General features: G+C 65.7%; 6 protein-coding genes across 6 annotated transcripts; 3 read left to right on the forward strand and 3 right to left on the reverse strand.

The window, feature by feature from the left end:
- Window positions 1-102: 102 nt before the first annotated feature.
- Window positions 103-3,043, forward strand: FA09DRAFT_329177 (hypothetical protein). The gene is made up of 6 exons (XM_025742064.1): window positions 103-1,034; window positions 1,102-1,202; window positions 1,277-1,700; window positions 1,801-2,260; window positions 2,391-2,804; window positions 2,888-3,043. The coding sequence occupies exons 1-6, from the start codon at window positions 155-157 to the stop codon at window positions 2,988-2,990; spliced, it is 2,382 nt and encodes a 793-aa protein (XP_025598941.1). The 5' UTR covers window positions 103-154; the 3' UTR covers window positions 2,991-3,043.
- A 17-nt stretch (window positions 3,044-3,060) lies between these two features.
- Window positions 3,061-4,116, reverse strand: FA09DRAFT_247359 (hypothetical protein). Its single transcript, XM_025739672.1, has one exon. It carries the CDS (start codon window positions 3,972-3,974, stop codon window positions 3,291-3,293), a length of 684 nt encoding a protein of 227 aa, XP_025598942.1. The 5' UTR covers window positions 3,975-4,116; the 3' UTR covers window positions 3,061-3,290.
- Window positions 4,117-4,146: 30 nt separating this feature from the next.
- On the forward strand, window positions 4,147-5,815 carry FA09DRAFT_306887 (DUF1295-domain-containing protein). The gene is made up of 4 exons (XM_025740545.1): window positions 4,147-4,458; window positions 4,617-4,888; window positions 4,947-5,192; window positions 5,247-5,815. Exons 1-4 carry the CDS (start codon window positions 4,357-4,359, stop codon window positions 5,509-5,511), a joined length of 885 nt encoding a protein of 294 aa, XP_025598943.1. The 5' UTR covers window positions 4,147-4,356; the 3' UTR covers window positions 5,512-5,815.
- Window positions 5,602-6,670, reverse strand: FA09DRAFT_296227 (putative arabinosidase; the record flags this gene model as incomplete). Its single annotated transcript, XM_025740156.1, has 3 exons — window positions 5,602-6,216; window positions 6,273-6,355; window positions 6,409-6,670. 3 exons carry the CDS (start codon window positions 6,668-6,670, stop codon window positions 5,602-5,604), a joined length of 960 nt encoding a protein of 319 aa, XP_025598944.1.
- A 1,178-nt stretch (window positions 6,671-7,848) lies between these two features.
- FA09DRAFT_317394 (Aldo/keto reductase) lies at window positions 7,849-9,340 on the reverse strand (the record flags this gene model as incomplete). Its single annotated transcript, XM_025740875.1, has 4 exons — window positions 8,992-9,340; window positions 8,614-8,785; window positions 8,337-8,511; window positions 7,849-8,285 (listed from the first exon to the last, which is right to left on the reverse strand). The coding sequence occupies exons 1-4, from the start codon at window positions 9,201-9,203 to the stop codon at window positions 7,849-7,851; spliced, it is 996 nt and encodes a 331-aa protein (XP_025598945.1). The 5' UTR covers window positions 9,204-9,340.
- An 837-nt stretch (window positions 9,341-10,177) lies between these two features.
- Window positions 10,178-12,514, forward strand: FA09DRAFT_333941 (GTP-binding protein rab-2; the record flags this gene model as incomplete). The annotated part of the gene is made up of 5 exons (XM_025743710.1): window positions 10,178-10,207; window positions 10,538-10,726; window positions 10,797-11,026; window positions 11,118-11,201; window positions 12,451-12,514. 5 exons carry the CDS (start codon window positions 10,178-10,180, stop codon window positions 12,512-12,514), a joined length of 597 nt encoding a protein of 198 aa, XP_025598946.1.
- Window positions 12,515-15,326: the final 2,812 nt, after the last annotated feature.

Consider the following 15,326-nt stretch of genomic DNA (forward strand, 5'->3'; position numbering starts at 1 on the left):
TCAGGCGCGGCGGGCGTGGGAGCAGCGCGCTATGGCGCGGCTGCTCCACTTGGCGGGCCGCCCCGTGCGGCTCAGCGCCGCCGCGCGCCTTGCTCCGCACCACCAGCACTCCACGCTCCCTGCGTCCACCTCGCCGCCCAGCGTCGCGCCGTCCATGTCTCCGTCCTCTGCGGCGCCACAGCCCGCCACGGCGGTGCCCCTTGCGCCCGCGCCGCCGTCGCCCGACATGGCACCGCGCGCGCCCGGCACGCCCTCGTCGCTGCGCTCGCACATCTCCCTGCAGCCCACGCACTCGCAGCGCAGCCGCAGCGGCCACGCATCCGGCAGCACCAGCCACGCTGCATCGGCGCCGTCGCAGCCCCAGGGCAATGCGCACTTCGACGACGACGACGACAGCGACACCGAGTCACTCGTCACGCCGCTCCTCAGGCGCCGCATCGACGTGGGCGCCGCCGCGGCATGGGACGACTCGGAGGATGACGCAGACTCCTCCGACGACGACGACGCAGGCGCGCCACTCGCCCTCTCGCGCCATCGCGACGCACGGCGGCGGCGGCGACGCCAGGGCGGCGTGCTCGCCAGCAGCGGCGGCGGCGCCTCGTCGGCTGCCGCAGCAGCGGCGGCGGCGCCCGAGTCGTACTTGACGACGCTGCGCCGCTCGTCGCGCGCGCGCCAATGGCTGCGGCTGCTGACGCACTCGTCGGCCGCGCACGCCTCGCTCTCGGCGCCGCACGTCTCGGCCAATCTCTTTGCGGCGTCGCTGCATCCCGGCGTGCTGCTCTCCATGCCCCACTACTTTGCCCGCACCGGCACGCTGGCCGGCGCCGCGGGCCTGCTCGGCGTCGCCATCCTCGGCGGCGCCGGCGGCGGCCTGTGGGTCGTGCTCAGCCGCTATGTCAAGGGCAAGACGGTAGAGGCCATCACGGGCGAAAGCTTTGGCAAACATACGCGCTGGAAAGGCAACGTGGGCAGAGCAGTGGCAGGCGTGCTGCTCGCCACGTACGCCACGGGCGCCGCAGTCATTGCGTACTTCGGTGAGTAAAGCCGCGCCTCCCCCCGCAAGGCACAGAGCGGCATGAGCTGAGGAGAAAGCAAACACAGCGCTCGCGGATCTGCTCTTGCAACTCCTCTTCCACTACTCGCCGCGAGGCATCCCACTGCATGATCGCGCCTTTGTGACGTTCGTCATTGGAGGTCTCCTCGTACGTTCCCCCCCTTTCCCCTCGCCCCCCTCTCCTCCAGCTCACACACAGCTCATGCGCCGATTTCTGCACAGACCACACCACTCGTCATCTTTCCCCTCGCCAAGCGCACGCTCATTCGTCTCTCCACCAACCTGGCCGTTCTGCTCTATCCCGTGCTCCTCGCCATCGTTCTCGCAAAGGTCTACACACTTCCTCCCTGCTCCGAACCGACGTCTCCTCCTCCCCTCGACGTCCTGCCCAACTTCAATCCTCTCCACTCACCCTCCGTCTGGGCCCCCTTCTCTCTCCTCCCGCTCCTGACTCTCTCGAGCAGCCCGCTGCAGATCCTGGCGCACAACCGCAGCCTGAGGAGAAGAGGGCTGAGTGGAAGTAACGTCAAGGCCTTCTTTGGAGCGCAGGCGGGACAGGTACTGTTTGTAGTGGGAGTCAGCATCGCGTTTGGCCTGGGGGCGGGGACGAAGGGAATTGGGGAACGGTTGAGAGAAGAGATTCACCGTGAGTGCGCCCCCCCCCGGCCCCCTCTCCTTCCTTCTTCCTCTTTCTTCCGCGCTTCTCCTCTCCTTGCTAATCACGCCTGCTCGGTGGGGGATGGCAGCCAATCTCTTCGCCTCGCTGCCGCGCGACGATCATCTTCTCAACCTCGCACGCGCCTTGTTCATCCTCGTACTGGCCTCTCATCTCGCGCTGTGTCTCGCCACGGCTCGTTCCTCCTGGGGTCGCCTTCTCTGGCTCTTCAACATGAACCCTCTACGTCGTCGACTTGCTCTGCCTGCCACTTCTGCCGGCACCTCGGCGCCCGTCTCCGCAGCAGCAGCCACGCCTGCATCTCGCACCGGCACCGGCCGCGCCGTCAGCGGGCGCAAGGCGCCGCGCGCATGGCCCAAGCTGGCGCGCAACGCCCTGGCAGGGCTCCTGCTCTGGGCCATCACCGCTGCCTCGGCCTACTTTTCCGGCGTCGGCGGCTTGCGCCGCAGCGAAAAGCAGGGCGAGGAGGCTCGCTTTTTGCGCGGCAGCGAAGTGCTGGGCCTGATGGGCGCCGCAGTGGGCTTCGTTTGGTGCGTATCTCTCAGCCCCCCTCCTGTCTCCCGCGCGCGCCTGTTCAAGACTCCCGCCGAGAGAAGCAGCTGGGCTCACCCCAACCTCCTCCTTCCTTCGCCTTGCACCGGAACACCAAAATCGGGGCAGTCCGGCGCTGGTTTGGATCATCATCTTCTTCCTGCGGCAGCCGCGCGCCATCTTGCCGCCGTTTGCGACGGCGCTGGGCCGCAGCGCCTCGGCATGGCTCATGGCGCCCCTGGGCATGCTTGCTCGTCGTCGCCCTGCCGCCGCCTCCTTCTCTGCTGCCGCCGCGGAAAGGGCTCCGCTACTAGGCGGCGCCTCTGTCCCTCCGGCGCCGAGAGCATCACTTGCGTCTCCGCAGCCGCAGCAGCAGCAGCAGCCGCACGCGCAAGAAGACGCAAGCTCGGCCAACGCTGCGCTTGCGCCTGCGCCACCGCCAGACTGGAGGCAGCAAGGCATCGCAGCACAGGCGCACAACGATGACGCCACCAGGATTCTGCTGGCGCGAAAGGAGAGACAGATGCAGAAGCGGACGCGCAGGTGAGTTTCTTTTGTCGCGACCCCTTCCCCCCTGGCACAGCATGCACGTCTGACCCTGAGCTCTCTCTCCACGCCACACACAGCCGACGCCTGTCTCAAGACATCATTGTCCTCGTGGGCATCCTGCCGCTGGGCGTGGCGCTGATTGTGCTTGGCTCCTTGGAGCTCAGTCACGGAGGCTGGTGATGTCTTCTCAGGCCTCTCTCGAAGCGGCGCACGCAATGGCATCCCCCCCCCCCCCTCTTTGTGCTGCGCCAGAACTACGAGGGCGGACGCGCAGGGAGATGACACACGAGGAGAAGATGGAAGGCCACGTGCGAAGGGGTGCCGCTGGGAGTAGAAGCAGGTGCAAGAGTGCCCCGCCCTGCTTCAGCTGCGCGACGGGCAGGGCAAAGGACATCAGGATGCGCCCGCCGCTGCCGGACCCTGTTGTGCGCATCTCGCTCGGAATGCCGCGCGACATGCTGGGCGTAGAAGCGCGATGTGTCAGACCGTGGGGTATCGTGACAAGGAGGGAGACACAGGAGGATCAGGAGACAGGAGGAGGAGGAGGTGGTGGTGGTGGTGGAGGAGGAGGCGGAGGTGGAACAACGGCAGAGGGCAGAGAGGGGCAGGCAGTGCAGGAGCGCAGACGCTCGTGTGTGCGTGCCTGTCTACGTCTTGCAAGCAGGTCCGGCGTCGTGGAAGAGCGCGGCGGCCAAAGGCTTGGAGGGCGGCAGTAGCTGCTGCTGGGTCAGGCTGCTGCCCGCAGCGGCCGGGGCCTTCTCCGGCCAGCGGGTCTCGCGGTGGCTTGTACTGCCTGCGCTTGCGCACGCGCCCGGCCTTGCGCTCTTCCGTCTTGCGCTGGCGCTCTCCCGTCACTGGTGAGGCGTGCTGCGGATCGGTGCAGAGAGCGAAGAGCTTGCTGAGAGACGGGTGATCTTTGTCGTCCGCCTTGAGCGTGCCGCAGAGGTTGTCGAGCAGCTGCTTGGCGGCCGGCGGCCACGAAGAAGGCTGGATGGCCTCGCCGAGCTGCTCGGCCTCAAGCTCAGCCTCGAGCTCAGCCTCGCTCTCAGACTCGTCGAGCAGCTGGGCCTCAAGCTCGGCCTCGGTGAGCTGCCTCATGGTTCGCCGTTTGGCACGCGTCTGTGCGCCGTCGCGCTCGCCCAGGCACGGCCGGCGTCCTGCCATCCGCACCGCCGCGCCTCCACATGCGTGTGCTCCCAGAGCAGGCGCCCGAGCGGAACCTCGCCGGCGGGCGCGAGAAGCAGCCGGCGCCGGCAAGCGGCGCCTCTCCGCTGAGCAGGAGTGGACCGCAAAAAAGGAAAGGGTGCTGCACCCTGCCGATGAGCTCACCAACGCACCTCCCGCGGCCGCGGATGGACGCCGCACCCGCGCGAGCAGGCAAGCCACGCGGTGCAGGAGCGATCATAGGATGTCAGCCGGACCGCGGCTCCCGCGCACGGGGCGCTGACGTGAGGGTCCTGCGCGGGTACAAGAGACGGGCAGCACGCAGCATGCGGCACTTGCTCTCCACCCAGCACCACCCCCACCCTCTGACGCCTAGCCCACCATGCTGCAGCCCGGCCTGCGCGCCCTCATCCCCACCATCGGCTTCATCTTTGCCGGCCAGACGCTCGCCGCCGTGCCGGCCGTGGCGTACAAGACGGAGAAGGTGCGTGCAGGGGCGCAGAGCCAGCGTGCAGGAAGGTGCAAGGGCGAAGCGCAGGTGCTTGCTGTGATCGACGGCGATGCGCGCGACATCTGCCAGACGCCGTGCTCGCCTGTGCGAGGGCGCCGCTTCAGGACCAGCCTTGCTGACACGCGCCGCAGTACTACGACCTCTCCGGCTCGCTCGGCTTCATCTCCGCCGTCGGATTCTCGCTGTACGGCCCGGCGCTGGTGGACAAGTACCTGCGCGGCAACACGCTGGCTGTGCTGCCGAGCATGCGCTCGTTTGCGCCGCGCCAGCTCATCGCGTCCGGCCTCGTGCTGCTCTGGGCCGCGCGCCTCGGCAGCTTCCTCTACCAGCGCATCCAGAAGAGCGGCAAGGACGAACGCTTCGACGAGATCAAGCAGAGCCCGCCCAAGTTCTTCGGCGCGTGGTGCGTGGCGTGTGCATGTGTGCGGCAGTCTAGTGCCGCGGCTCACTCTGCTCGCCAGGATGATGCAGGCCGCGTGGATTTCGCTCACCGCCATGCCCGTCTGGCTCATCAACGCCGTGCCCGCACGCATGCACCCGGCGCTCGGCGCCTGGGACGCCGTGGCGCTCGGCATCTGGGCCGCCGGCTGGGGCCTCGAGGTGGTGGCCGACCGCCAGAAGAGCGCGTGGCGCGCGCGCAAGGACGCCGGCGAGCACAATGAGGGCTTCAACCACGACGGCGTGTGGACGTGGAGCCGGCACCCCAAGTGAGTTGGTGTGAGAGGCTGCATGTCGCAGCGCCCCCTGACACCGCTCTCCAGCTACGCGGGCGAGGTGACGCTCTGGTTCGGCCAGTTCCTGCTCGCCGCCGGCGTGCTGCGCGGCGCCAGCGCTGCGGGCTTCGGCCCGTGGAGCGTCGGCCTGGCGGCCTCGTCGCCGGTGCTCGAGTACTGCCTGATCCGCTTCATCTCGGGCGTGCCGATGGTCGAGAAGAACATGGACAAGAAGCTCAAGGACGATGCCGAGTACAAGAAGTACAAGGCCACCGTGCCGTGCTTCTGGCCCTTCATCGGCCCCGTCAACTAGGCGTCTCGCTGCACAATACCACGTCCGCGCACACGACCCCTGTACAAAAGAAATGCATCGCAGCAGCGTCATGACCACACCATACACAGGCTAGGCGGGGTACTTTGCCGCCAGCGCGTCGTACTGCTCCTGGCTCAGCGGCAGCACGGAGCCGTGGCGCTGGCCGTAGGGGAAGTTGGGCGCGTCGGGCTTGCTCCACGGGCCGGTCTGGATGTCCGACGTGCCGTACACCTCGTACGAGCCCTGGCCCGAGTAGTTGTCGAGCAGCAGGTGCACGAGGCCCGGCGTGAGGTTGTCGGCGTACGACGCGGGGCCCTCGCGCACGTCGGGCGTGACGAGGCCGTGGAAGGTCCACGTGGGCGAGAGGATGTTGTTGTCGCTCGTCGTCTCCCACCACACGTTGTTTGCCGTGTTGTTCTTGATGAAGCGCGCAAAGCCGCCGTCCTCCAGCTTCTGGAACTCCTGGTCGATCATGCCCCACGGCTGCGTGGGGATGTAGTCGGCGGGCGTGCTGAACGTGACAAAGTCGCTGGTGCGCGAGTAACGGATCGTCGACGCCTTGACGACGTCGCCCGTGTGCTCCGTGTCGCTGGAGGCGTAGAAGCGGCTGCTCCAGAACACGATGCACTCGCTCGCGCCCGGCTCGCAGTACGCCGACGGCGCCCACACATAGCCGGCCTCGGGCGTCTCGAGCTCGGCGAGGCGCTGGGAGAAAGAGTGTGAGCCTGGTGTGCGGCACCTCGTCACGCCGGGCTACTCACGTCGGAGCTCCAGTTGACGAGGTCGTCGGACTCCCAGATGATGATGGAGCGCGAGCCGACGCGCTGGGCCTCGCCGAAGTTGGCTGTGGCGGGAGTCAGTGCTCTGCATGGCGTGACCTGCCGCCGCCCCACGCACTCTTGCCAATGTCGAGGTCCGTGGCGAGCATGTAGTACTTGCCGTCCTTGGCGGCGAGGTAGGGGTCGCGCGCGCCCTTGGTGCCCACCGTCGGGTTCAGGATCGGGTTGCCGCCGTTGAGGGCGCGGAAGGAGAGCGCGTCGTTGCCGTTGCTCAGGTACTGGTACACCGACGGCACGTTGCCGAGGAACGACGAGATGAGGTAGCCCACCTTGCTCGAGTCGGCACGCTTCGACTCGACGGGCGCGCCGGCGACGAGCATCGCGCCGAGGGCGAGGGCGGAGGCGAGGAGAGAGGTGCGCATGTTGACAGTGGAGTGGGTGATGGGATGGGGCAACCCAGGCGGCTGCTCGGCCAGCTTATATGTGTTCAGCAGGGGCCTGTCCGGCGGCCCTGAGGACGAGCATGCTTCCCCGCACCCGCCGCCATGGCCTCGTCACCAACGCGGCCCCAGATCAGATCTCGCCGGCGGAGACAGAATGCCGGCGCTTGTGCCGAACGCTCCGCCTCGGCGCTGCGGCTCCGCACCCTTGCAAAGTGCAGACAGCGACGGAGGGCAGCGACGGCAGCTCGAGGCCGACTTTGCCGGCCATGTGCGGCGCTAGGCGGCCTGGCGTGACGACAAGGCACAGCTACGGCGGGCGCCGACGGAGCTATTTGCGCGCCCTGCCGACGCTGTTGCGCAGGCAGAGCGACGTCTCTGCAGCATCTGATGATGGTGAGCACACCAAAGTGCGGTGCCCCGCAGTCCCGGCGAGGCTAACGACACGCCCGCGCAAACAGCGTTCGCCCTAGCGCCGGCTTTCTCGGGTGCGCGCGCGTCATCGTCGGCGAGCTCGCCGGGCGTGGCGACCGGCGCACCGAGAGGAACGCTGCGGCATCAAGAGCACCGCCGGAGACAAGTATGCTCGCTGCACCGTGGCGATGGCGTGCAGCCGACGGCCCGCTCCCAAGGGGTGCGGAGATCAGCGGTGCGCCGCCGTAGCGCGACAGGCCTCTCTTGGCACCCTGAGATCTGCGGCGGGCCGTGCCGTGCCGTGTCCCCCGGTCACCCGAGACAGCGAGCTGCGGGGGTGCAGGGGGCTGTCAGATCGACGGACGCGGCGGCATCGCCAGGGCATGGACGGAGCAGGTGGACGCGAGAGCATTCGTTTGAGCACGCCGGCGAGGCTCGAGAGCATGGCCTGGCGGAGGCAGTAAGCTAAGGCGTCACGCCCTTGCCCTTCTGCTCTGCTTCTGCGCCTGCAGTCAGCAACAAAATCTGCCACCTAGCTCGGCAGGATGAACGGTGGTCGTGGTGATGAGTATCGCTTGAGGCTCAAAGTATGTGGCAGCAGTGCCCGGGACGCCTCTGTGCGCGGGGGCATGAGCGGCTCAGCAGCGGCACGCAGCAGCCTGCAGAGAGCACGACGGGCGCCTGCGACAGCGTGGGACCAATCCTCATTCTCCGTACACCACATGGCGGATAGCGTCCATCTCGCCGTCCTCGAGCTCTTCGGAGCCCAGCACGGCTGCGACTGTCTGGCGCATGTGCTCCTCGTTGGTCGTGCCGCAAAGCACCGAGGTGGAGAGGCCGCCGACGCCCATGCCCTGCGCAACGAAGCGCAGCACGACCATCTGCGGCGTCCATTCCAGGCGCTCGGCCGCACTGCGCACTGCCGGCGCGCTCAGCAGGCCGCCGTTGCCGGAGAGGATCCAGAACGGCTGGTACGTGACTGCTGCGCCGCCGCTGTTGGGCGACAGCACGGGCGAGAGCGAGGCGAGCAGAGAGACGTCGTGTCCCGTCGACGCATGCCAGCGGTTCTGCAGCAGCGCAGGCCGCCGCTCTGAGCCCTGAATGCTGAGCAGCGCATCCCAGATGCGAGCATCGTAGATGTCTGCAAAGGTGTCAGCGCGCGACAGCTAGGTATACCGCACACGATACTCACTGCTGAAGCCGACGTTGCGGACCCAGCCCTCATCGCGCAGCCGCTGCATCTCGTCCCAGACCTCGAGCGTATCCTCCAGAGATCCAAGCGGCGAGTGCAGCAGCAGCGCGTCGAGCCACGGCCGTGTCAGCGGCTCATCCGCCGAGGCCGTCGCCTTGTCGCCGTCCACGGCGCTCTCGGCACGTGGACTAGACGCAGAGCTTGCGGCCGCCGCGCCGGCATCGGCGTCAGACGACGGCTCGACTGCGCGCTGCTTGCCCTTGCCGCTGGCATCGACGGGCGCCTGCGGTGCCGGTGCTGCTGCGCCCATGCCGCTGAAGTCCCAGCGCGAGCCGTGGTGCAGGGCACGCAGCGAGGCGAGGGCGCTGGCGCGCACCTGCTCGCGCACGGGCGCCTCGGGGCTGTACGGCAGCGGCTGCGAGCGGTCCTGCCCGGCGATGGGCGTGTACCTGGGCAACGGGTGTGAGCACCGGACAGGGTGCCGGGTGGTCGCGACAGCGCCTCCACGACTGCCCGTCCTTGCCAGTCCCTGCCAGTCCCTGCGGCGGTGTGTTCTCCGCCAGATCCTCTGGCAGTGTCACTGCTCTGCCGTCGCTGCCAGTCGCTGCAACACCTGCTGCCACCCATTGCCACGCCGCCAGCCGCGGCCACTTACTTGGTCTGCACCCACACCTCGTCTCGCCGCACCAGGCGCGCCCGCTCGGCGGCCAGCAGTGCCTCTCCCACAGCGTGCTCGCGGTAGTGCTTGCGCTGCGCGGCCGTGTCGATGCCGCGGAAGCCGGCGGCGAGCGCCTGCAGCACGAGGCTGCTCGTCGCGCCCTCCTTCCACGCCGTGCCGTACACGAGCGGCGGACAGGCGGCCAGCATGGCTGCCGGTCGCAGGGGGCGCCAGAGGAGTGTGGGACGCGTGGACTACAGAGGCAGGCAGTGGTGTGAGGCCGGCGAAGATGGCCAGGCCGGCACGCGCAGGAGAGTGACAATGGTGAGCGATGGCAGACGGGTGGTGGTGGTTGCAACGCAGGCTGCACTCGCCCGCTCGGCGCTATGTGCCTCTCGGGCGCCTGCGACATGGGAACAGCGCGTAGAGCGAGGAGGCGGCGGCGGCGACTCACAGCACGCCACAGCCGCCCGCCGTGGCGCGCGGTGGAGGCGACGCACGCGCGCGTGTGGGGCTTACGCAGCTTGGCTCTGCTCCACCATCACCGCAGCACTGCCCGCATCACCGCCGCCCACAGCTCACGCTCCACGCACCACGCTTCATCCGCCTGCACTGCAGCTCCCCTCGGCGCATCCGAGTCCGAGAGAGAGAGAGGTCTTGCTTCTCGACCGTCACGCACACGCCTGGCGGCATCTCTCGCCAGCCTCCGCCTCAGCCTCTCGTCTCCCGCCGCTCCACTGAGCTTTCTCGCTCCTCGCTCCTCGCTTCTCGCTCTTTGAGGGCTCGCTCTTCGCTCACTCCGCCAAGAGCGCTCCTCTTGCGCACGCACGTCTCTTGCACACACGCCGCTCGAGAGTGAGGCCAGCTGCCCTTTCGACCAGCGACGTCTCGCACGCCCTGCAACGGTCAGGCCCACAGCTCGCCTTGGCGCGCGCCGAGTCTGGCTGCGCTTTTTCGAGCTTTGCTGCATTCGGTCCTGCGTCCGGGTCTGGCATCGATCAGCGAACGCTCCATCGCCTCTCTCCGCCGCACCAAGGCGAGCTTCGTCCCAAGAGCGACCTTTCGCTCTCCGCTCTTACGCCACCTGCGCCACCTCTGCGCCACCTCAGATCATTCTGAGTCTGGTCTTCGCCGCTCGGCTTCATTCCTGCGCTAGCTAGCCCACGAGAGAGAAAGAGGAGCGATGACGCTGCAGTGGGACTACCTGACAAAGGTGAGTTTCCGAGTCTCCAGTCTTGCTTGCGAGCCTGCGACTCCGGCCCTTGGACACGAAGCGTGTGTGCAAGCGAGAATGCGCATCGCTTGCGTCTCTTCTCTCTGCCCATCTCTTGTGCGCACGCTTCTGCGTCTTTCTTTTCTCTTCCGACGCCGCCCATCTATCCTCTCCTGCCGCGCGAGCGAGAGAGCGAGCGAGACGTACTCCGTCTCACAAAGGACGGTCGGTCGCGATGTCGAATCACCAGTTTCTCTATGTCTCTCTCTTCTGCACCCGCGTCGTACCCTCTCATCTCTCCATCGGCTTGCTCGCTCACATGCCGTGCAGTTCATCCTCGTCGGCGACTCATCCGTCGGCAAGTCATCGATTCTCATCCGGCTCACCGAGCAGCGCTGGCTATCAGCCACGGACCCGACGATCGGCGTCGAGTTTGGCACGCACACTGTCACCCTTGCGAGTGGCGAAAGAGTCAAAAATCAGATTTGGGACACATGTGGTAGCGAATCCTTCCGTTCCGTGAGTTCTGCGCTCTCCCACGCGGACACGGCTGCGCAGAGAGAAGCAGCAAGCTGACAGCAAGGCGCAGATCACTCAATCCTACTACCGAGGCGCAGCAGGAGCGCTGATCGTCTACAACATCGCATCACGTCCTTCCTTCGAACATGTCGCCGGCTGGCTGCGCGATGTGCGAGGCCTAGCAGAAGAGGATGTCACCGTCTTGTTGGTGGGCAACATGAGCGACCTGGCCGATGAGGGCGATGGCGAACGGAGAGCTGTGAGCAAGGAGGAGGGTCAGAAGCTGGCGGATGATGAAGGGTGCGTTCTTCTTCTCGCTTTCTCTCTCTCTCTCTCTCTCTCTGCGCCTGACACGAGCTGATCTCCTCACCTCGCTTCCCACGCGCCACAGCTTGCTCTTCATCGAGACCTCGGCTCGCACGGGAGCCAACATCGAGTCGGCCTTTGCACTTGCAGCAGAAGAGATTCACCGCAAGTTTCAGGCATCGGCTGCGGCCTCGCCTACTGCGCCGGGAGGGATGCCCGATGCGAAAGGTGGGGGATTGATGAAGCGAGGCGGAAGAAGCGCGGTGAGACAGGTCACGCAAGGCGAGGTGCAGCTGGAGGGAACGACGACGGCGGCGGCGAAGGGCTGCTGCACCATCGTCTGAGCCTCGTGAAGAGGGAGAGGCGCGCAATGCAAATCGTCACCTGCTTCCTTTGCTCCAGTCACGCCCGCTTGATCGTTCTGAGACGTGAGACGGGCCCGGGCAGGCGTAGAGGTGTCGCTCTGGACGAGGCGAGGAGCGTGCTCGAGCATGGTGCGCGGCGGCCGCGGTGGCCAGTTGCGCCGACGATGACGAGCTCGCCAGCGCATCAGCTTCGCTCGGCAAGTCTCGCACGGTCTTACCAGAGCGAGCTCGTGGGCGTGCGGCTTGCTGTGCGGCTCGCCGAGCAGCTGCAGTGCGCTTCGGCCACGGTCTACGTCGACAGCCAGGCTGCTCTGTTGGCGCTCAGGGGGAGGCCACAGCAGCGTTCAGCGGGAGTTGCTCGCATCGGCGGTGCACTTCAAGGTGCGTTGGGTGACGGCGCATGTTGGGGTGGCCGGGAACGAGCTCGCAGACGTGCGAGCGAAGTCCGCAGCCGCCCGCCGGAAGGACACTTCGGTGCCCAGGCCGACGGCAGCACTTGAAACAGAAACGTGGAGAGGGTTAGGGTTTTGCACGTGCTCTATGCCTGCCGGAAGCCTGCTGTCCTCGCCACTCAGCGATAAGACTTTGAACAGATGCACTTCAGACGTGCGTGTAGCAGCAAGCGAGAGGAACAGAGAGAGACAGTGGGGCGCCGGCCAGGCAGAGGTGCACTGGCCGCAGCGGTGAATCTGGGAGAGAGGCAAGCAGGTCTGGGGGTGAGGGTAAGTGAGGGCAGCGCGAGGAAGAGAACGCCGCCGGTGAGGCGGGGTATGGGAAAGGTGTGGGTAATGTGCGATGGGATGGATGGGCGCTTTGTCGACGGCTCAGCAGCGCGCTTCGAGGCTGTTGCCGTCGCGGCGCACCGGGCAGTTCTTGACAGGCACGAACTTGACCGAGTCGATGAGCATCGTGGCGCTGGAGCCCGCGGTGCTGCAAGTGAAGAAGAAGTTAATCTTGCTGATCTTGCTCACGTCGCTGATCGTCCTGGTGTAGGTGCTCCACGCCTGATTCATGTTGAAGTTCATGGTTGTCGGGCTGGACACTGCGTTTGAGTTCCACGACATTGCAAACGAACAAGCAGCGGCGCCGCCGGTGGCGGTCCCGCCGTTGTAGCTGACAATCTTGTAGGACAGCTTCACGTCGTACTTGCTGTAGCCGTCCGAGCCGTCGAGCGGGTAGCGCGCCGGCAGCACAATCTCCTGCGACATCACCGCCCCGCTGTCGGAGGAGGAAGCGGACAGCTGGGCATAGTGCAGGCCGTCGTTGGCAGTCTTGTCGGCGTTGCTCAGAGTCGTGCCGCTGGCCACCCATGGCGTGAGATCAGCGGCCTCAAATCGGCCATTACGAGCCGCGCTGAACAGCTCCTTGTGCGGCTTGAACTGCACCTGGTCGACGAAGACAGTTGCTGTGGTAGCGTAGTCGCATTCCAGACCGATGGTGATGACCTTGATCAACCCGCCGTCCTCGCTCTCGATGGGGCCACTGAAGTCAATCCAGCCGTTGAACGCATTTCCAAAGGCGTATTCCATGATCGGGGTCCTTGTCCAGCCACCGTCTTGGGAGAAGTAGAGGTGGCACTTGCCGTTGGAGTTGCCGGTGTTTGCAAAGTCCCTTGCTCGCCACTTAAGCGAGACATCGTAGCCATAGTAGCCATCATACAGCGCCCGCGCAGGCATCACGAGTTGCTGAGAGGCTTTGCCGCCTGACTGGAGCCACAGGTACCTCTGGCCATATTGCGGCTCCTCGATGGCGACAGAGGCTTGGCCATCGAAGCTCCAGTAGGGACTGCCGCTCTCAAAGTTGCCGTTGCGCGCAACATCCGTTGGCTCGATCTTGGGCGGCGTGTACATCTTCGGCGCAAACTTCACCTGGTCGATGTTCACCGTTGCCGAGGTGCCGGACGCGCAAACTACGTCAATCGTGATAAGCTTGACAAACGCGTCGTCGTTTGTGACTTCCTTGCTGAGGGTAAGCCATGTGCTGGCCGTGTTGAAGTCGTAGATCGTGTTGTCGATCCGCGCGCCACCGTCGTTGGACATGCCAATCGAGCAGGCCCCGCCGCCGCTGATGCTTGTCACGCGCCACTGGAAGGAAACCATGTACTGGTTGTATCCGTCGTAAAGTGACCTGCGGGGCATCTCGATGCGCTGGCTAATTGACTCGCCGCCCTGGAGACTGGCGTATTGCTCGCCATAGTTTGAGTTGACCGTGCCGATGTCGCTCTGGCCTGTGAAGGTCCACTGCTCCTTGCCGCTCTCAAACCCGCCGTTCCGGGCGACGTCGGTCGGCTCGGACTTTGGCACCGGCGTGTACGCCTGCGGCACAAACTGGAAGCAAGAGGTCCAGCGTCAGGTGCGAAGTGTCGGAGAGAGGGCAGACAACTCACCTTGACCTGGTCAATGTACACCTTGGTGGTCGGGCCTGGGTCGCACGCCGTGCCGATGATGATGAACTTGACAAAGTCGTCGTCGTTTGTGAAGGTGGCTTGGTAGTCGGTCCACACTCCCGCGCTCGCAAATCTGCGCTTATCGACCTCGGCGACGGGGAAGGTGTCGAAGTTGGCTACGAGCTGGCATCCGCCGCTCTGGCCGTCGAAGCTGGCGACCTTGTACTTGAACTTGACGACATATTGATTGTAGCCCTTGGGTGCGCCGTCAGGCAGCTGGATGGTCTGACCAATTGCACCCCTGGATTCGCCCTTGAGGAGCGCATACTGGGCGTCGTAGAACGAGTCCGCGGTCCCGATAGTCGCCTCGTTGCCAAACTTCCACGGGTCTTGTCCCTGCTCAAACCCGCCGTTGATGCACACATCATCTGCCATTGGCGGCTTGTAGTCGTTGGTGAGGATTTCGACGGCGTCTATGTGGACCTCAGCGGAGGCGCCGGCGTACTGGCTGCAGTCGGTGAGAATCTTGATCTTCTTGATGAAGTGCTTGGGGTCGGTGGCACGGATGCCGAAGGTCCGCCACTCCGACACTTGTCCAACAATGCTCTGCAGAGCCGTGCCCTTCTCGTCGTTGTACTGCACAGTCAGGGAGCACGCTGCTGTGCCCGGCGCACTGCCCTGATTGTACGCGGCCACGCGGAATTTGAACTTGACGTCGAACGAGTTGTAGCCAGCCACCGTTGCGCCGGCCGGGAGCTCGATGTCCTGCTCAATGGAGCCGCCTTGGCCAAAGAGCTTGGCAAACTTCTCACCCTTGAATGCGCCTGGATTGGCGTCGATCACGATGTCGGCATTGGCGTCAAACGTCCACTTCTCCTTGTTGTCTTCAAAGGAGGGGTTCTGCGCCACGCCATAGTCGGTGGTGTCCGGACCCTCCGGCAAGCCCGCCGGCACGGCGTTGATATCATCCACATGTATGGTGCCGGTGCCGCCGTCAGGGCAGTCCATGGCAATGTAGAGGAATTGAATGACGTTGTACTGGCTGACGGTCACTTTGAACTCCTTCCATTCGCTGCTGGCGCTCGGCAGGCGCACGCTTGCCGCGTCCGCAGCCTTCTGCGCGTCGACGACGGCGGCCAGGCGGCAGCCCTTTGCGCCGGCATTGGCAATCTCGGCGATGCGATACCGGAGCGTCACGGCGTAGGCTGCGACGTGGAGGGAGTCAGCACCACCGTTGCTCCGCAAGGTAAGTGCCGGACGGGGGAGGCAGGAAAGCAGGACATGATCAACTCACCGTTGGGCCTGTCGGTTCCGCGCGTCTGCAGGAGACCTCTTCTCGACGGCGGCGGGCCGCCCATATCCGTGTAGAGCGCCGGGCCCCCGTTCTGGTTTGTCGTGAGAATCGCGTAGTGCTCGCCATCCCATGCAGTGACGTCCTTCTCGCTGCGCTTAGTTTTGCCAAGGATGCTCCATGGCGCCAGGCCGTCGGGGCCTGCATTGGCGTCTTCAAAATGTCCGTTCACGATTCTGTTGTCTGTGAATG

This window comes from Tilletiopsis washingtonensis, assembly GCF_003144115.1.
Source record: "Tilletiopsis washingtonensis strain MCA 4186 unplaced genomic scaffold FA09scaffold_8, whole genome shotgun sequence".
NCBI lineage: Eukaryota > Fungi > Basidiomycota > Exobasidiomycetes > Entylomatales > Tilletiopsis > Tilletiopsis washingtonensis.

Coding starts and splice junctions, on each gene's coding strand:
- FA09DRAFT_329177 (XM_025742064.1), top strand. CDS start 155: ATGTCTCCGTCCTCTGCGGCGCCACAGCCCGCCACGGCGGTGCCCCTT. Junction 1,203..1,276: donor TCGTCATTGGAGGTCTCCTC/GTACGTTCCCCC, acceptor ATTTCTGCACAG/ACCACACCACTCGTCATCTT. Junction 1,701..1,800: donor GTTGAGAGAAGAGATTCACC/GTGAGTGCGCCC, acceptor GGGGGATGGCAG/CCAATCTCTTCGCCTCGCTG.
- FA09DRAFT_247359 (XM_025739672.1), bottom strand. CDS start 3,974: ATGGCAGGACGCCGGCCGTGCCTGGGCGAGCGCGACGGCGCACAGACG.
- FA09DRAFT_306887 (XM_025740545.1), top strand. CDS start 4,357: ATGCTGCAGCCCGGCCTGCGCGCCCTCATCCCCACCATCGGCTTCATC. Junction 4,459..4,616: donor TGGCGTACAAGACGGAGAAG/GTGCGTGCAGGG, acceptor CACGCGCCGCAG/TACTACGACCTCTCCGGCTC. Junction 5,193..5,246: donor ACGTGGAGCCGGCACCCCAA/GTGAGTTGGTGT, acceptor ACCGCTCTCCAG/CTACGCGGGCGAGGTGACGC.